This window comes from Clinocottus analis, unplaced genomic scaffold, assembly GCF_023055335.1.
Source record: "Clinocottus analis isolate CAN_PGR_092001 unplaced genomic scaffold, fCliAna1.0.p SCAF_8, whole genome shotgun sequence".
Classification (NCBI taxonomy): Eukaryota; Metazoa; Chordata; class Actinopteri; order Perciformes; family Cottidae; genus Clinocottus; species Clinocottus analis.
This window is the reverse complement of record NW_027176240.1, coordinates 14,642,631-14,661,747: the sequence shown is the minus strand read 5'-3', so window position 1 is coordinate 14,661,747 and position 19,117 is coordinate 14,642,631. Positions and strand designations below refer to the sequence as shown.

General features: G+C 42.0%; 2 protein-coding genes across 5 annotated transcripts in view; one reads left to right on the top strand and one right to left on the bottom strand.

The window, feature by feature from the left end:
* The window catches only part of macrod2 (mono-ADP ribosylhydrolase 2), a 377,376-nt gene that overhangs the window by 55,897 nt on the left and 302,362 nt on the right, over positions 1 to 19,117 (top strand). The gene's annotated exons all lie outside the window — the stretch shown is intronic.
* On the bottom strand, positions 7,841 to 18,196 carry flrt3 (fibronectin leucine rich transmembrane 3). Its single transcript, XM_068568768.1, has 3 exons — positions 17,957 to 18,196; positions 11,972 to 12,668; positions 7,841 to 10,988 (listed from the first exon to the last, which is right to left on the bottom strand). Exon 3 carries the CDS (start codon positions 10,944 to 10,946, stop codon positions 8,994 to 8,996), a length of 1,953 nt encoding a protein of 650 aa, XP_068424869.1. The 5' UTR covers positions 10,947 to 10,988; positions 11,972 to 12,668; positions 17,957 to 18,196; the 3' UTR covers positions 7,841 to 8,993.

Here is a 19,117-nt window from a genome sequence, read left to right as displayed (position 1 = left end):
GTGTTAAAGGGCTCCACCCACTTCCATTGCGACCCTGCCCTCGTGTCATGCACGCACACAACCAGGCAACTGAGTGATTGATGACCGAGCTCATGATGCTATTGACAACTTCTGGTAGGCCACACAAAAGCCATCACCCTGGTCACATTTGCAACAATCTGGGAGCGTTTGTCCGTATGCTGCTGGGAATATAACACTGTGAATATGTGTTGGACAGATGTATGTATACAAAGTATCTCTGCCTCCAAGCTCAGCGTCGTCTCTCGTAAAAAAAATAATTAAAGAAATCTAATTATTTTAGTTTTTCTTGTGTTTTCCGTCGACGCGCTAGGCTTTTGGTTGGCCCTGCTCCACACGGTAGAATCCCTGTATTACCATCATCGGCTCAGCACGCATTTCCTGGCATCTTCTAATTTCATTAGTGCACTACTTCCATCAATGTATGTCTTCTCCGTCAGTAGTGTCTCTAGCTAATAATAATTCAGCATAATTAGATAATGAAGAATGGGCCTGCCGGCATTCCCAGCAGTGTTTTCTGAAAATGGAAACTTTCCTCCTCTGCCTAAGTTTTTGTTTAAATGAAATGTCTGCATAATAAAAGAGATGAATAATTAGCAGCCTTAAAGCTTGTGGTTGTATCAAATTTTCATCCGACTCCTGAAGAGCTTTAATTTGTGAGGTGTGCACAATCTCCTTTTTTTTTTAGTAGTAAGGGGAACAGTCGTACAAGTAGGGGAAAAAGTGGATATCATTTATTGAGTGTGATTATTTTCCCCTGACGAAACAGATGCCAAACTGAGATCAGGTACATGCACATAACTATTTCCCCAACTTCCATAGTGTATTCACATCTATCTGCCATCTATAGTAAGAGTGAGGTGTGAATTAATAAGCCTCATTGCCATCTTCCTTGTCTACAGTATCCTGCTCTCACCATAGCTATCACCTTTAATAAGAATGGTTGTTAATGACATCTTTGGCTGGGGTGTAATCTTTAGCACTCCTACCCGCCTGCTGGATGTCTCACTCTTACAACACTGAATATCTGGGGTCTTTCAAAAATGTTTCAAGACATTTATATTTTACTGCTCAACCCACCTATGAATGCATTTACTGAATCCACAAGTAAAATCCTCAAAGAGTGCAGACATTATTTCTAGAATTTGACATTGCGTGATACGGTTGACGCATAGCGCCCGCTGCTGTCGGTCTGGAAAGAGAAAGTAATTGTAAACATAACCAAGACAACCAAGCTCTCTTTACCAAAGGATTTTGTGCTGCTGTGAAGCTTCCTGCACATTAACCATGTTTATTTCAGCACTGTATGATTTCCCTGATAATGCTCCACACCCTAAAGCTACGTCTCCATAAACAATTTTGACAGCTTGTTTGTTCTCAGTTGAAATAACTTAAGAAAAACGGATGAGTCTTAAATAATCTCTCCAACTATTAGATTGGTATTTCTTTATTCTTTCGTGGGATTTTTTTATAATTAAATATCTAACTTTCATGTTTGTGATTGTAGACTTATTTAACATATAGTTTATGCTGTGGATGAATGTAAGGCAGCAATTTGTTTTTGTAATTATTACAAACCTCTCAGTGACCAAGGTAACTTCCTCAAATAGCCTGTTTTGGTTGACCAACTCTCCAAACAAGTGAAACCGTTATTTTACCTTTTGTGATCGATAAATTACTTCAAAACTGTTAATTTACCTTTCCAGCACTAGATTAGTTGTGTTCAGTATATTGTTTGCAACAAAAGGATTACTAAGCATTCTAAGAAATAAGTGAAAAGTTAGATATGGTCGTGTTGCCAGATGTTAGTTTAAGCCGCATGAGTGTCATGGTGTCTATAGACATGCACATCACCATGTTAACTTGAGCAGGTTTTAAGCAGTGGCAAGCTTGGGATTACAGTGGCTTAGATCCTTTGACCTCTCCGCCCACCAGCCCAGTGTACCGCTCGATTGAAATAGATTAACAGACTTTTATTCAAAAACAAAATAACGTCCCCTCATCCTCATCCTTGTTCTTCCACCCCCTCTGCCCTTTCCTTCCTTTTTACATTCTCAAATTCCTTTAAATGAAAAAATGAGTGTCTCTTTCTTGGTATTTTGTACAACAGACGGCCCTATTTTGCTCCCTCCTCTATGGGGAGGAAATGAGTTGTGGGAGCAGATTCCTCTCACACAGAGATCTCAGTAATCGCGTGGCTGCGTGTCACCAGCACACCACAGTGACAGCAGCTTTTAATTAATCCCACATCCCTCCACCCTGCTTTGCCCATTGGTGGCTTCTCCCCCAAACTTTTTCCTCTTAACTTTTTTTTTTTTCCCCCTGTGTGTTTCACTGTGCGTTTGGATGGTGCGGTGGGGGAATATTCCTCTGAGTGCAATCTCTCAGCCTGCTGCAGCATTGTGTGCATAACTTGTATAGTTACAGGACGGCATCACTGTCACTTTTCCACAGCTCTGAAAGCGAAGACAGCCCACTAACTGTGTTCACGTGTTTAAACGCTGCCCTGCAGCTCCAATAACTCCGTCTCAAAGACTTTGGAGACTGACTGAAACTGTGCGAGTTCACCAAGTCCACTTGAAAGATAATGACCCATCCTGGTGGTTTGCCTACACCGGGTCAGACATGTTACCTCTTTGCTGCACTGCAGTGATCCCAGTAGTAGTGTTTGCGTTCTTCTTCTGGTGCCAAGATGAATGGTGACAGGTTGCATTTACACTCCTAAAAGATGCTGACACTGCCGAATTCCGCACCTCTTGGAGAAATACCAAAACATTGCTACCCTTGAGCGAATGTCTGCGTGTTTGTCGCGGCAGAGGTGTGGAGGAGCTGCTGTGTGAGTGAATGAGGAGCCTTAGGAAGTTCTCTGGAGAGATCGGCCGAGCTCTCCCTAAAGGTCGGACTGTCAAAAGGGACCAATCAATCTGACCAGCTGAGGTAGAGTTGTGCGCCGCTCGTCCTTCATCTACATAAACATCCTAGGAGAAGAAAGTCAGGTGTATGAGCGGTTGATTCAAAGCCTTAGAATGTCATTGATATAATTTATATTGACCTCCTTGTCAAATTGATGGTATTTAGTAGACTTGGTTAAGACATTGGTGTTTGTTGGTCAGCGTGGAACGTTCCCAGCCATTACTGATTTGCTGATTATGCGAGGATGCTGCGTTTTCTGTATTTCCCCCCGGAGAGAGAACAAGACTACCGCAGACTAACGCTGCAGATACAATCCGTGGCTTGCTATTCAGTACGTTGTGGCTGTAGCAAGCATTCGACTCACAAAATGGACTGAACTTGCATGCGATTAGGCTGTCAACATTGGAAAAATAATGAGCTGCAGACCGATGCACATTGGCATGCAAATATTGTACTGATGTTTAAAGCTGGCTTAACATAAATGAGAGAAGAGAATGGATCGAAGAGGAGCATCGGCCTCCCTGCTGCAGATCTACTGGGGGTAATGGGAAAGTTGGATCCCTCAGAACCTTTAGGAATTAAATAATTATTCCCCTGCATCAGACTTCACGGACAAATGGGATTGAGGGTCGATTAAGTTCTAAGGGGGACGTGGTGTTGATCTCATAAAGGGCATCGGGAGATGTATGGCCTCTTACAAGATCATTTAAACCACTTAATGGAGGACAGGAATTAATGGCTGCCATAGAGCAGAGTCAATTATATGGATATTTTCATAACATATTGTGTATAATTCATAGTGTAATGGCTCGGACACCAATCAACCCCTCTGCCTTTGTTTTGGTTATAGCCGGTTTTAAATTAGATTATTGACTGTATTTTTGGGGTATAGAATAAGTGGCGGTCTTCACACAGCGATATAGATGTGTTGTCACTGTCTACCATGGTGGGGCGGCACAGTCTTGATGGCAGTGGCTGCTGTTAATTTGTATTAATGTCAGATCATTTAGAGTTGCGATGGATGTATGGCCACGCCTTGTGCTCTCAGGCAAAAAATTGGATTCATTAAGAAGACGGAGGAGCCGGTTAGTTTTTTTGGCCCCATGGTTTCAGGTCACTGAGTAATGTGAGGAGATGGAGAGGGTCTTGGCCTGGTGGATAGAGGGGGCAGTCGGAGACAAAGTAGTGAGGAAAACACCCCCACACTGGAGCACATCACACTGATAGGCCTCTCACCGGACTCAGTGTTCTTAGTCTCTCCTCTCTTTTACATCCAGACCAGACTGCATTTGTGACTGAGAGCAACAAAGTCACAAGGCAATCTCTTGACGACTGTGAGGGGGAGGAGGAGGAGGAGGAGGATGAGGAGGGAGGTGGCGGCGGCGGGGGCTTTTCTTCCCGCCTGCAAGTACTTTTGTTTCATTTAGATGTGTGAACAATGTGCACACGTTCACATGACAGGGCAAGTACTCTTCACCACTATAACATTTATAATTACACAAAGTCATGCAGACGTTTTCATGGGTTAGCCCGAGCCTCTCATTGTCCAATGTAATCACGAATGAGTGATGAAGATGGCATTAAAATCAAAAACATCCTGTCCCCTCAGGCTGTCAGCTCCCACCTCCTTCTGTTCATTGCAAAATGTACACAATCCGTCACAAGTCTTTTTGAGATGTCTCTGAGGCTTCGTCTCCAAACTGCCATCACATACTCTCATTCGCGTGAACATCTGGGACCACACCTCGGCATTCACAAGCATGTTTGTATTCATAGAGCACATTTGCCTGAGTAATAGGATTTGATTCTAAAGTATGTAAACTAACTATAAGCACTTTGGCAGCGGACAACATTTTTGTTATCCCTTGTAAACATGAACACACAAACACACACAGTATATGCAAATGTAACTCATTGGCAGGGTGCAGACTTTGTGGGAGGCCCCAAGCCTTGGCTTGGCTTCTGACCTCAGCACAACTCTGCTCAGCATTTAGAGGCCATTAAATCAGGGCTCTGTTTGATGTGCAAGCTGTGTGCAACAGGATGTGAGGGTACAGCAAGCGCCCCTTTTATTTTTGTTTTGAGTGTGTGGTTGTTTTGGGCTTTTTAGTCGTTAAAAACGAGGCACTCTTATTCGGTGGTAAACACTTTTTAGTGCAAAATGAGACATCTACTTTCTCTCTAGATTATTACAATTTTGTGGTATAAGACGATTATATTCAACTTTTTAAAATTCTTCAACACATTGCTGTTTAGTTTAGTTCAGTTTTTAATTTGTGTCAAATTAGAGCAGGCTCTCTAATTTAGTACAGTTTTTTTTAAGGCGCCACAGTTGAGCATGCCGAATCATGTTGATACACCACATTAAAAGAACTAAAATTGGTCTTCTGTATCAAGTCATTGGCTTAACCTTATGCTGTGAGCCTTTGTATGGCTTTGAGGATAATTAAGCCATTAGCTAAACAGCTGACCTTTTCTTCAAAGTGTTTTTGCCAATAATTTCTGGCGTCACTGTTGAGAATGGGCTGTATTGAATGCCACAGGGGGTTCTCCTGAGCTAAGCATCCTTTTGGTGGACAGGTTGCCAATCAGAGTCCCTGATGACTTGCTATGTTTCGGGGGCACTGATATGCATCCATTTTTCATCTCTTGAACTGAGTGTGACCTGAACTCACTGACATCTAATCAGTTGTAGGGTCACAAGTCCATTTGCTTCTTTTTTTGGGGGGATCGCGATAATGGTGTTGACGGAGAAGAACCGTGCTCAGCTATTGGCCACGGTGAGGTCATCCACGGGCACTTTGATATGAGCATCTATAGGAATGCAAATGTGCCCGGCTGCCTGACCAGTACATTACAATAGGCTTGGGGCAGTCAGTGCAGCTGCCACCATTAGTTTTAATCTCCGGGTTACAAAAAAAGACAAACATAATTAGGTTCTCCGTGTGTCACACAGGAGACAAATGCATTTGACATATTGTGTTGTTTAAAGATGTGTCTGACTTTGGTGAGAACATGAGAGTGATTAAAGAACTGTTTAAAGGGACGGATGGGTCAAAGGTTGTGGGTGATAAGTGAGGTCACACAGGGTCATCAGCAGTCTGGTTCATCAATTTTGTCTCATACTTTTGTCAGCCAAACTGCATAAAGCTGCTCTGGTTAATGTATTATTTTTAGTGAAAGTCACAACAATAGCATGCTCCTTTCACCATTAGGCTAAACTGTAATTTATCACAAAGGTGAGTGAAAATGTGAGAGCAGTTTGCTCATTGTCAGAGCTTTTAAAGTGGTGTGCATACATTAGTCACGACAAACCTGCGTGAGTAATTAACTAAATCCCCAAAACTTATCAATAACAGAAAACAATGCTGTCCTAGTGGAAGAAATTGCAGTGAACTCATCGGTACAATATGTTTAGTATTTCTGGCTCCAGAATAACACTTGAAACGCTTTCAGAGGTTCTCTCATTCAGCGAGAAGCTGATGCTGTGAAAGCTTTTAATAGCAGTGACAAAGCTTGCCTTGTTGCTTAATAATTTACCTAAAAACAGATTATAGCACATTGTACTTATTTTATGTGTCTGTAAAATGCCACCTTAAGTGTGATGAATGTTACCTATGACCAAAATTCAAAGCTTTTATCATTTAGTACTATTGGATGAGAGTTAAGTATAAAGAAAGGCTTAACACAAAACTACTGACTGTTCATATGGAAAGTATTACTATTTAGTATTTTAAAAGTTGGCTGTCTGTTTAATTTAGCTTCAAGTTAATGGGGTATATATATATATATATATATATATATATATATATATATATATATATATATATATATATATATATATATATAGTGTAAATGCCAGGCTTAGTGTATACTTAAGGTTTGGATAGCGTGTGCAGCTTTTAGCATCTCTCTTACTGTAATTGAAGCTTTCTCTGTGTTAAGAGCTTGTGGGTGTGCAAATGTGGGTATGTGATATTTTTGTGATAAACATTGATTACTTATGCTTTTGTGTTGGAGTACAGTCAGTGCTCGAGTCGAGTGAGTTTAATCTGCAATACATTAACTTCATGCTAGCTTTCACAAGATGTTCTGTTGTATGCATTTGTAAAATGGTCGAATAAGCTATTTTACTGCTTTTGCATGTGTACCTTTTCATGGGCCCTTGCTGTGGATGAGCAGCAACCATGTCATTAAGTGTGCTGCCTGGAGCCCGGAACAGTGTATATATACTTTGTCCTCTGCAGAGACGGGCATCCCCATCAGGGTCTGCCTGTACCACCCTCCATATGGTGCATCGTCATTAGTTTTTTGTTGCCCTGGTGCCTGGGAGGTTCATCAAACCCTAGAGTCCAATCTCTCCACAGCCTATTTCTACTCTACTGTGACATTTCTCTCTTTGGCCAATCGGATAAGTCACACATGGCTTCACCGCATGAAAGAACAACAGCAGCCTCAAGCAGATGTTGGTCTGCCGACTGCCCATGGAGTGAAAAACTGGGTTTCAAGAACAGTATCTTGGTTATTGTTAAAGAGTTCACAATGTCTTGGAAGGAGAGATGTGGTTTTAAGGCTATGAACTTAAGACCTCAGAGTTAAGATCATTGAGAAGAATTTAAATGCAGTAGGTTATGTTTTTCATCATTAAGCATAGTTAGATTGTGCACCTCGACAGTATTTTGAGACATGAATGTACAATGTACACATGTCCCCTATAGCCTTCCGTCGTACTCTTGGGCAATTCACATTTGTACAAAGATATAATTTCTAGAAAACAATAAATTGTGCAATCACAGCAAAGCATGATGGGATGATAATAATTTAACAGAACAATTAAACCAAAGAAGTATTTTGAGTTGGGTTTGTAAGGTATGGTAAGGAAGAGCAAAGTTATTTTTTTCCACTTTTATTCTGTAATATGACCAATATTTTCATATTCAAGTGTGTATGAAAAAAAGTCACTGGTTTCTTAAAAAGCTAAATACAATAAGCATTGGATCAAGGCACATACAAGACTGGCCAAAGGGCATACAATGCACTTTGGTTTTCAATTGTTAAGAACAGTTAAATTCAAATTGTGGAAACATAACAGTGTGTTCATTTGGAAAATAATACAAAACAATACTCATAACAAGGAGTTGCTGACACTGTGGTAATTCTAATGGAAGCTATCGTGTTTTGTCTTTTCGGCCTGGTGACTAGAATGACGTATGGTACATGGTACTAAAGAATGCCGCCATTGTCGTTTGGCCATTGTTGGCTTGTACAAATAAAGATAGTGGGGGGTCCTCTGTGTCAGCCGGTCTACTTGTTTTGAGGAGCAGAAAGCTCCTTAAGGTCGGTGTGCTTTATCTGCCCTGTGCTGTGGTCTACAATCCTATCAGAAACACTGGAACCCTGCTTGGGTTGCTTTGCTGTCTTTCCTCTTCTTGCAAAACAGAAAGAAAAATCACACATCGAACAAAGCAGAGAAATAAAGCATGGCACCACATCTTTAGTTACTCATACTCCAACCAGGTGAACATATTGGTCCGCATTATGTGGAGACAGCTTCTGACTGCTCATTCTTTTTGAGGGCAACATGCCTGCTTTGCGAATCACTTGATCAGCTGTGCCTTGGTTTACTTCATGTCATATTTTTGCCTTTTGTTTTTCAGACAGCCACAAAGTTAAAAGAATGACCTGTGCTTATACTACAAGGTTTTCTAAGGTCTGATTGTTCAACACAGCAATGAAAACCCACTTTCACAGTTGACAAGTCATCATATCTCAGTAGAACACAGAGTTTCTTTTAGTTGGTCGATAACCTTAAGCAAAGGAAATACAGTACAAATTTCTACAAATTCCTAAAATATAGAATTGCAGTTAGTTACAATACCCACTGATGGTTCAGTGATGTCCTGCAACTGGAACGTTCTTCATCCTCATAAAATGTCCTTAAATATAAATTATATGGCAAATGTACAGAACATTGCTTCCTTAGTCTTATAGATCCAGTGTTTTGTAAAAGTCTTGCCACTCTGTTAATGTCACACACATATCACGAATGACCATGCGCAATATCATGAATGGGAATGGTCTGAATCTGGTATTCCACTGTCTCTGTAGCTCCTGTTGCTAATACTGTTCTCGTTATGTGGGCTTTTGTATAAAGTGAGTCCATTAGGTGGGAAAATTGTGTGTATCACAAAGTCCTCCTTGGACACAGGCAGGTGATTTATAGGTATCATCTGAAAAGATGTCTCTCGTATTTCGAGGATGGAGGTGTCCTTCTTTGTGCCAGCCTCAGCATAGTCATCCTTTCTCCGACGACCTTTGTTGTAGGTGCAGTTTCTGGAAAAAAGTGAACCATTCCTGTGGACGTACCAGCATACCAGTGCCAACATGATTATTGCCAAAAGAGCCACAGCCCCTCCAATGATAGCAGCCAAAGGCAGACTGGAATTTTTGTAAGGCTCTTTTTCCTGCTCTCTGTTCAAAGTTGTTGTCGGGTTGTATGATTTGTGAGAACCAGTCTCTGTCTCGATGCAAACAGGGGTCTCATCTGACAGGTAAATGTTGCTGGTCTCCATGGGAACCATGCATATCCTGTAGGAAGACTCTGGCTCCAGTGCCGTGAGCAGGTACTCCTTCCTCTCGCCCTGCACAATGGTCTCAGTGATGGAGCCAAAGGCAGGGCTGTGTCCCAGCTTCAACCAGCTGAGCCGTAAGGCAGTCATCGGCTGGGACACCCTCCATGATATGTGTATTGCATCTGCACTACTTGACTTCACACTGATGGTTATGATCTTTCTGCCCGAAGAGGTGGTCGTGCTGTGGTACTTCTTACCAAAGTCAGGCCCTTTTACTACAGGCCTTTTAGTCACAAACGAGGGCCACTGGGGCTGTGTGGGGCGCACCGTGTTGGAGACTGTGCTTGTCTCATATGTGGAGATAAGTTCAAAATCTGTGCAGTCAAACATGTCTGTAGTTAGGTCTTTGATTGCCATGCCTTTGACCTTATCAGGACCCTGGCACATGAAGCCACGTACATTCACCTTAGTCGGCAATGACCGCAGCCAGTCACGCACCCATTTCATCCCGCAAGAGCATTGCCAAGGGTTGTTGCGCAGCAGAAGCTGTGTAAGATTGTCCAGATCTTCAAATACACCCTGTGGGAGGGTGCTCAGGTTGTTGCCAGACAGGTCCAGGCGATAAAGCTGCCTAAGAAAGGCAAAAGCCCCAGGCGGGACCCGATTAATGTGATTATCTTGAAGCTGCAGCTTCTCCAAACTGTTGCCTGGCAAGTTGGCTGGCGGCGATGTCAAGGAGTTCCTCATTAGCGAGAGCTCAGTCAGGTTGATCAGGTTTATGAGAGCCATCTCTCCAATCCCACGGTTGTTGAGCAGGTTACCATCCAGGATTAGTCGCTTCAGGTTGATGAGATCTTGCAGCGACTGCTCTGAAATGGAGGAGATGCGGTTGTCATCAAAGCGCAGCTCCTCAATGCTCATGGGTAGGCCTGGGGGGATTGTACTTAGGTGGTTTCTTGACAGAAAAAGCAGTCTGAGGTGATTGCTATCCCTAAAGGCCCCATCCTCGATGCTGACTGCAGATACTGAGTTATCATCCAGGTGAAGCTCCTCAATGTAGGGAATTTGAGCTAGAGAAGAATGGGTTATCATCCGCACGTTGTTCTCCTGAAGGTGGAGCTCCTTTAGCCCAAGAGGAAGGTTAGTGGGGAACTCATCCAGGTTGTTACAGTATAGGTAGATCTTCTCCACATTTGACAGCCTTCGGAGCTCTGCAGGAATGCCTGAACTCTTGATGCGATTGTTTTGCAGAAAGAGCACTGTAGCATCCAGGGGCAGACCAGTAGGAATGGAAGTCAGACCACGGTCATTACAGTAGATGAAGGTCCCATCGCAGCGGCAGGATGAGGGACACGAGGCGGAGGTCACCAGGGGGTTAGCAAGACCCAGCAGTAGCCCAACCCTGATTAGGAAGAGGATAAAGGCCTTGCATTGACGCACCATCTTGAAGCTGCTTTGCCTGGCAGTCTAATCACTCAAGAGCCCCTAGGGAGAAGACACAAGGGTACATTTAATGCACAGGCCTTTAAAGGAGAGCCAAATTCCTGTTCTCATAATTGCAGGGTGTTTGAAATGCTGCTTGCAGCACTTTCTCGATTAAATAGCTGCTGAAAGAATTAGTTTGAAATCCTCCTATTAAATGTATATGAATTGATCATTAGTATTTCCAGACATTAAAATTACGAGTGAAACTCTTGTCTCCCCCTACAATAAACTCTTTGCTTCAGTGTGATCTTTACGTCATCTGTAGATTTCTAGGATTAAAAGTTTAAACAGTAAGCTGAAATAGAAACAGAACTTCTCTTAAAAATACATTTCCAACTTCTGACCTTTGTTAATTGAATGTCTGTGTCAACTCTGACTTCTGAAATGTAATAGCATCCCTTAGTTGTTTTATACATTTTCTGAATCTCAAGGCTGCCTTTCATCGCTACAGACAAAGAAAGTGAACAAAGTCAGGCTTTGTTGAACTGTTGTGGAACTGACATACTCTTTAAGTCCTGTTAGATCATTACCCGTGTCTTTCCGCAATTCAAACTCTGGAGTTTAACTAAGCTCTTACAATGGAGGAAAGGAAGAGAGATACTCTCTCTCTACAGAACAGAGGTTTGATGAAAGTTTTTAGCAGGTTTAGATTCAAAACGGTCAAGTTTTCTGAGGTTATAAGATGCAATTTTGGAGCTTTATTCATCCATCCACAGAAAATGTAGTATGTTTCAAATGTATCTAATTGGGTTTTACACTATATATTGATATTAACAAAACTGTGACACAGAGCAGAATGTGCCAACTGCTCGTCCCTCTCTTTTTCCACTATTGATGTGTAGTTTCCTTTTTAATTAGGCTAATACTGATTTATTGCTTTAATTATGCATTCCTGCCATGACCTCTCTTTCTGCATGTCTCATTAGAAATTATGTTTTGGTTAGTGAAGTGGACAGAAGCAAAGCCATCCGTTTTTGTCATACCTGATTTATACAACGTGGTAAATCCGTTCCAGCCACCAAAAATCCAATCAAGATTTCCTCTTGAATTTGTTCTTATCCTTTCTGAAAGGAAAAAGGTTTGTCCGAGGGGTTTCTGGTGATATCCTGACCTGGTCAATGTTTGCTGAGCTGATCCTTGTTTGGACGATGACCTCCTCTGTGTAGTCAGAGGCTCATGCGTTCAATGCCTTTACCATGGCAGATAAGCCTGGAAAAAAAAACATCCCCTCTCACTGACAAAACATGCACTCGCAGGTAATATTAAAAATTCTAACAGCCGTAAAGCTCAACAGCCATAACTGCAAGTTAGATTTTTTGGGTGTTGTATAGTGTTCCGCGTGTTGGACGAAGGCTCCTTTCTGCAATCAAGCCTGACAGGCATGATGAGTTGACACAAAGCTGCTCTGAGCCATACCAATCCCCTATGCCACAGGCTCAATACAGGCCTGTTCACTCGTGTACTCCAGGTCTTCAGGTAACCCAGAATCCTTTGCTCCCTTGTCGAGCCTGTATACACATTAATCCAGGGCTTTGGTCCCTTTTCCTGAAGCAGATAACCAATGTTCTCCTTTCCTTTATGGAGCAAAACAGGGCAAGGTGCTTATCCTTCTGGGCCCAGACTCCCTCACGCATCTGCAGCTTGACTCGTACGTGCCGTCCTCACACCTGTGATGGTGCTCTGAAAAATAATCAAAGACAAACATACTTAGTGCCCACATTTAGTCAGTACAGAGTAATGTCTTGATTATCAGGCAAAACAAGAGTGAATAAAAACATCTTCTAGAAGTTCTAAAAGACATCACTCCTTTTAAGGCACTCATTTCAGGATTTTAGTATGAAACCTTTAGTGAACAACATGTTGATACTGACGAAAACTAATTAAGTTCAGGAATGTGTTTGATACTAAACTCTGACCTCCCTTGCATTGTGAATTCTTATTTATGCCTATCATTTGACCTTTTACAGCCCATTATTCTAACACACCACATTTCTTTTCTATGGTAATACAAGCAAGAATGTCTATGTACACGAAAGACAACAGTTATCTAGACCCCAACACAATGGCTGAGGGCTGAGTCCCTGTGCCTTTCTCAGTCCAGTTCACTGCTTAGCTGAGTGTTTGGTGTTTTACAGGAGAACTAGTCATGTGTGAGTTTAGAAATCAGGCAAGTACAGACTCCACACAACAGGAAAAATGCATCCAGTCCATTCTTAATGAATTACTTGCATTGTTAAAAAAACACCTGCGACAAATTAGCCCGATTTTGTGTTTTGTATGGAGAAGAGGGCAGCTACTGCATCCATCCCTGTCACTCCCAGCTCTCTCTCGCTCTGTGACCCTTTACCCCCACCCCATCCTCTATGAATGTCGTTTCTGTTTGTAAAAATAGAATTCCCTTTCCCAAAGAAAATGTTGTGTTTCCTCTTTCAACACAATAGCTTTGTGTCCTTATATGTGACCATTCATGTGACATGCTTGCTGCCAGTGTTTTCTGTAAAACATGTAAAGGTAAATTAGGAACAAGGGGCCTAGCCATTTAACAGTTGTAGCCCTTGACAAGGAGAAGATTAGGGAACTGAGAGGCTTGAAACTCAATTACAACTCCTGAGATGCTGTCTAATAATAACGCCACCCCTTCCTTCTGTTCAATCTAAACACGGCCCCCTTGTCCACTATTACATTAGTTGTAGATTAAAGTCTGGGGGAAAAGCACCAGATGTGACCTCCACTAACTTCTGGAATAAAAGAGTCTGACGAGTGGTAAAAAAAAATTACATTCAGTAATTGAGTTTTTGAAAATGGCGAGATGATAGAGGGATATGTGCTGTCTGTCTGTTGGAATGAACTTTTATTGCAGCTCTTAGTCAAGCTATTTCAATTTTAAATGGCCCTTTTCATCTCATTTTGTAAAGTTCTCCCTTCTCTGAATAACGTTAAGTATGTAGTCTTGATTTGAACACTTGAATTCTTAGCATTACAGCATTTTTGTCTCGTCAAGAATCCAGCAAGACCTATCTGCACTTCGAATGATAGGATTTTAGGGTAAGTGAGACAATATAATAAAAAAAAACACATATATGATATGGTGCAACATTTACAGTTCGTTCAAATTTCTTTGGCCGCAACTCTGTTACCTGCTGAGATAACATAATCTGACTCAGTGTCCAGTACAAGGGGGACGCGCATGGTTATTTATTATTTCATGAGCCCTGTTGCAAAAATAATCAGAGCAAAAACATAATGTATCATAGGCCTACATGTGACGTTATTTTGTGGAGGGTTTATCAGATGACTGTTTTGAAGTCATCATGCTTACTTTTACGAGGAGCATAGTCGGGCCGCGATGCTTGGCTGGTTTTTTTTTGCTCCCTTTTCTTTTCCACGCTCATCGGATTTCAGGAGAGTGGCCCCTCCATTGTTCACTACAAGGCAAGCATGTGGACCTTGTAGCCTCAACACAGGGGGTTTAGGTAATAAAGCATTTTATTCAGGCAATTAAAAAATGCCTCTATTTTATATTGTCCATTTGGCAAGCCTTTTTTCTTTTGCATTCACCGATAATGTCAACACATAGAAGTGTAGTCACACACACACACACTATGTTCATGCACACACAATCTTTTTTTTTTTTTAGGGCAATGGAGGCCGAGTTAAACATTTTTAGTGATGGATGTCTTTCTCCATCGCTCTAATAAGCTCCGCCGGCTGACAGGGGATTTCTGTAGCAGTCAAAGTGGCTTCTGCTTCATTTAATCTGAACTGGCAAAGTTCAATTGAGCATCCTGGTAAAATTGTGTGTGTGTGTGTGTGTGTACAGCTAGTTACCTTTCAGGGGAGAGCGTGGGAGGCTTGCACAAAGCTGGACACTGATAGCCATTGTGAGCTCAACACGCATAAATGCACTTTAGTCTGCAATAACAGAGCCCAAGACTTTGTGCCCCCTAGTCATGCACTGCACAAGAAAGGCTTCGCAAAACCTCCAATAGAAATAATTTCTTGCCTGTCAAGAGTATTGCGGATTATAATGACTTTTAGTAAAATACAGAAAAATATTACATTCATTTAAGGGGAGGGGGCTGTAGAAGAAGCAATGGCTGACTGTTAAATTATTCATGAGCCCTCAAATTAATTTTGAACCACAGTAGAGCGCTCCATTGGGAAATCAATGTTGTTTGTATCCGCTGTTGATTATTTATTCTAAGTCATAATATTGTTTTGAATTATGATTGATGGCACACATTATTGTTAATGTGGGTTATGTATTTCATTTTTTTTGAGATTTTGGTCTCGCAAAGGTTTGGGGATTTGCAGTGTAGTTTTGCAAGTTAAAACCCAAAACCTTCATGGTCATTCAAATAAATGTATTACTTATAATGTCTAAGAACAGTTAAAGCGACCTAATACAAAAGCAAAGTGTAGTGTTCATTTGGAATTTTTTTTAATGATTTCTGCTCTTAAACTAGTTGTGTTTTTGACATTTTCCATTTGCCATGTGGAGCTTTGTGTGTGCCATTGATTTCCGTATTAGTAAGTTGTATGCTACAACACCAGGCAGCGGCCTGCTGTGGTGCAGGCACACAATGGAACATTCATGGTCACATCTGAATTCACAGGGACACAGGGCACGTTTCAGCCAAAGAGAAAATGGGCCAAAATCTCTCGATAGTTTTACAGATTTGGTATGTGGCCTCCTGGTGCTGCCTTTTTAGATGGGCTGACCAGATGATACTTGTGCTGGCCCATTAAGAGCAGAGACGGGCCTTTGATAGACGGGGGTCTCTCTTTTGTAACTGCCTGAAAGGAGAGATCTATGGCAGCTGCAGTGGTTTTTCCCCACATGGGGGTGGTAGGCACTGCAAGATGAAATGTGTGTGTGTCTGGATGTGACAAGCAAACAGCAAAACATTGAATACTCATGTTAAGCTGCTCACGGGAGCCCTTCTCAGCACAGGCCCGACACCTACCTACAAAACTGAGATTTGTTAACCTCCCTACTGGCCCATGTACAGTTTTTCCTGAGTCACAGCGCTTCCAATGGTTTTTCCTGCTGTATTTGTGCTTTACACATTTACTTTCAGGACCCAATGTGACATGATTTGACTTTTAAAGCTTGGAATAGATGTTTAAAGGTCACTGCTTAGTGGCTGAATAAATTATTAAAAGAACTGAATTGGGCCTCATTGTAACACAGTGTTGAATATGAAATATGTCGTGGAAGTTATAAAAGTCCTGTTATTACTTTCCCCCCCTAACACTGTGATTCATATTTTATGCTTTAACTTTTCTGGCAATCAAATATTCTGTCTGTAGTGACCTGGTTAGTTGTTAATCTGCAATGTGAATTCCCTGTGAAAGCAATTGACTGGGGACTTTTGCCCCAGGCAGTCATCAGTGAAGACAATTGGGTCTGTCCTTGTGTCTGCTATGTTTAACGGGCTATTTATTTCTTTGTCTCTCACAGGCACTGAACAACAAAGCCACACCATCACATTGCTTGACAAGTCAAGTTTGCATTTGTTATTGATAAAATGAAATCATACTGCAGCATATGTATACATCATTATTTAAAGCCGGGGTGACCTTATCGTTACATGAAGATAAAAGGCCAAGCTAAATTGGATTAACAACTGTCCCTGGTCTGGCGTTGTCAATAATACATCCAGATTATAGACAGTGCCACAGAACTGAAGGCGCCCACTTTATTGCACAGATCTAATGAGATAAATGGCGGGTTTGTATCGAGAGAGCATTCAACTATAGATTGACTTTAGATTGTCAGTCGGCCACATGAGCAGGGGGTGTTATCTGACTGCAAACCGCGTTTATTTCTGCTTGCTCATTAGAAGGCTCCGACAGTCAGATATTTGTTTCGAGGCTCTGCTGGTGTAACGGCCCAGTGTGTGCGTTAAATGAGCCGCTGCTTGTGTGCGAACTGGTGCGTATATGGAACTTAAATGGCTTTTATTTGGGGCATTTTCACAGGGACCATTTATGACTGCGTGCCCACATTCAGCAGGCTCCACAGCCCCTCACAACGTATGTTTTTTTTAGGGGGTGGAGGGGCGTTCGTATTGTCTGCGGGAAAGCTTGCCTTTGCCCACAGTACATTTCAATGGAGCAGGACATGAATAGAGCTGGCCCCAGACAGTGACGATGGAGACTCATTTAGCGGACTTTCTCCAGCTGCCCCTTCATGTAACTCCGCGGGATCTGCGCTGCAATTTCAGCTGCACGCCGGGGTGTCTGAGACCCGGCTGCGACACCGAGACTAAAATCACACAGCCCCCCTAATCCTATCAAGTTTGCGTATTGGCCACCGTTTATTCCCTGCGCTAAATTGAGGAAAAATAAAAAGCTGAAAATAAGAAACGGAAACATTTCAGACGCCGCTGTTGCTCATAAGTGTGTTTTTTAATACATGTTGAGACCAATGTATTCTTCTGAGGCGGAGTGTGAATGTGACCGAGAAGCAAATTTAGCGTGTCGCAACAAGAACTGCGTCTCTTCAGTGGAAGGTTGGGGAAAACCGGAGAACCCCATCCCGGTGTTTGGGCTCTCTTGGTATACAGAAGCAGTAAGGTGTAGGCATGAGGGGGTACTTGAGATGACGATATAGATGAATAATCTTTAGTATTATTCTGCCGAGCTGAGCGGAATGACTTGCAGTGCGTTAAAAGAACCGAGCGTAATTTGATGGTTTGGAAGAAACGTGCACTCGCGATTTTCTGTCTCACTATATCTTACGGCTTTCCTACACCTGTAACGTCAACTACACCAGAGAAACCATTTGAGTCGAGAATTAAAAAAAAAATACAGAGAGGGTGGAAAAAGAGGGGCAACTAATTAAGATACAAGCAACTCCTGAGGGTCCGCATGACTTTAAATTCCTTCTGCCAGAGAGAAGATCCAAAAAGATGAAAAGGATGCATTCCCAACAGGACTGTACCAGCAAAACACGCACTTACCTCTGTAATCAAAAAAAAAGAGAAGGAAAGTAACAGGTATCCTCTTAAATTGGGGCTCACAACGGGGGAAAAATAATCCAATCCAGGCTATGAGGATTTAAATTCAGATCCAAAAAAGCTCCTCTGGCTCACGAGGCTAGAGCTATTTGGAGTTATCAGTAGCAGCACTGCTATGTTTACTAGTGCCCCTCACACATACACAATCTGTAGGCTGTGCGGGGACGTAGGTGCACGGGTGGATCTCGGTACAAATGTGGAGTTCTGTTTGCCTCTTGCTTCAAAAGAGCACTGATGTCATCTGGAGGAGGGGTCTCTCTCTCTCTCTCTCTCTCTCTCTCTCTCTCTCTCTCTCTCTCTCTCTCTCTCTCTCTCTCTCTCTCTCTCTCTCTCCCTCCCCCTCCCTTTATCGCTCTCTCTCTCTTTCCTTCTCTCCGTGCAAAGGAAAAATGCAGTGTTGAATGGATACACTAGGGGGAGTGGAGGAAAGCAGAAAGGCACTCGCATCCTTTTCAGATGTGTGCACTTAAGAGGAGTGAATAGTCACTGGTCGGAAAGCAATGCTCACTGTCAGAGGAAATGTACAGTATGTGTGTCCATTTTGGTGAGAATGACTGACACACACACACACACACACACATACACATCCTTTTACTTGTAATAGTTTGTTTGGAGCTGCATGCAGTTTTGTGAGCTGTCGTTAAATTATCATTTGCATATTTGTTTGAGATGTTTCAGGATAATTCATGATTAGGATTTTTTTGGCACCACGGTCTTCATTACCGATGTTATGATTTGTCAATTATCTCTGTTGCAGGTGTTCATTTTTTGTTTTGTTAAATCTAGACGGTGTACATGTCTTCTCAAACAATTTTAGAAATGTTTCACAATTGTAAAATCCAAATATTTGTGTCCAAGCAAGTGTAAACATTTTAATCCACAACACTAATTATAAACTTTGCCTCTGCGTGAAAAACACACCAGATTGGCTTTTTTATATTTTGAATAATTTTTTAAAACGCTGGCAGGTAATGAATATTTGACGACGTTGTCACAGTAAACCAGAATAATTTATAACAATGAGTTAGAATTGTACAAACTCGAAATACATGTACCCGTGTGTAGCTGCAGATGCATATGTGTACGTCAATGTTACAGGATAGA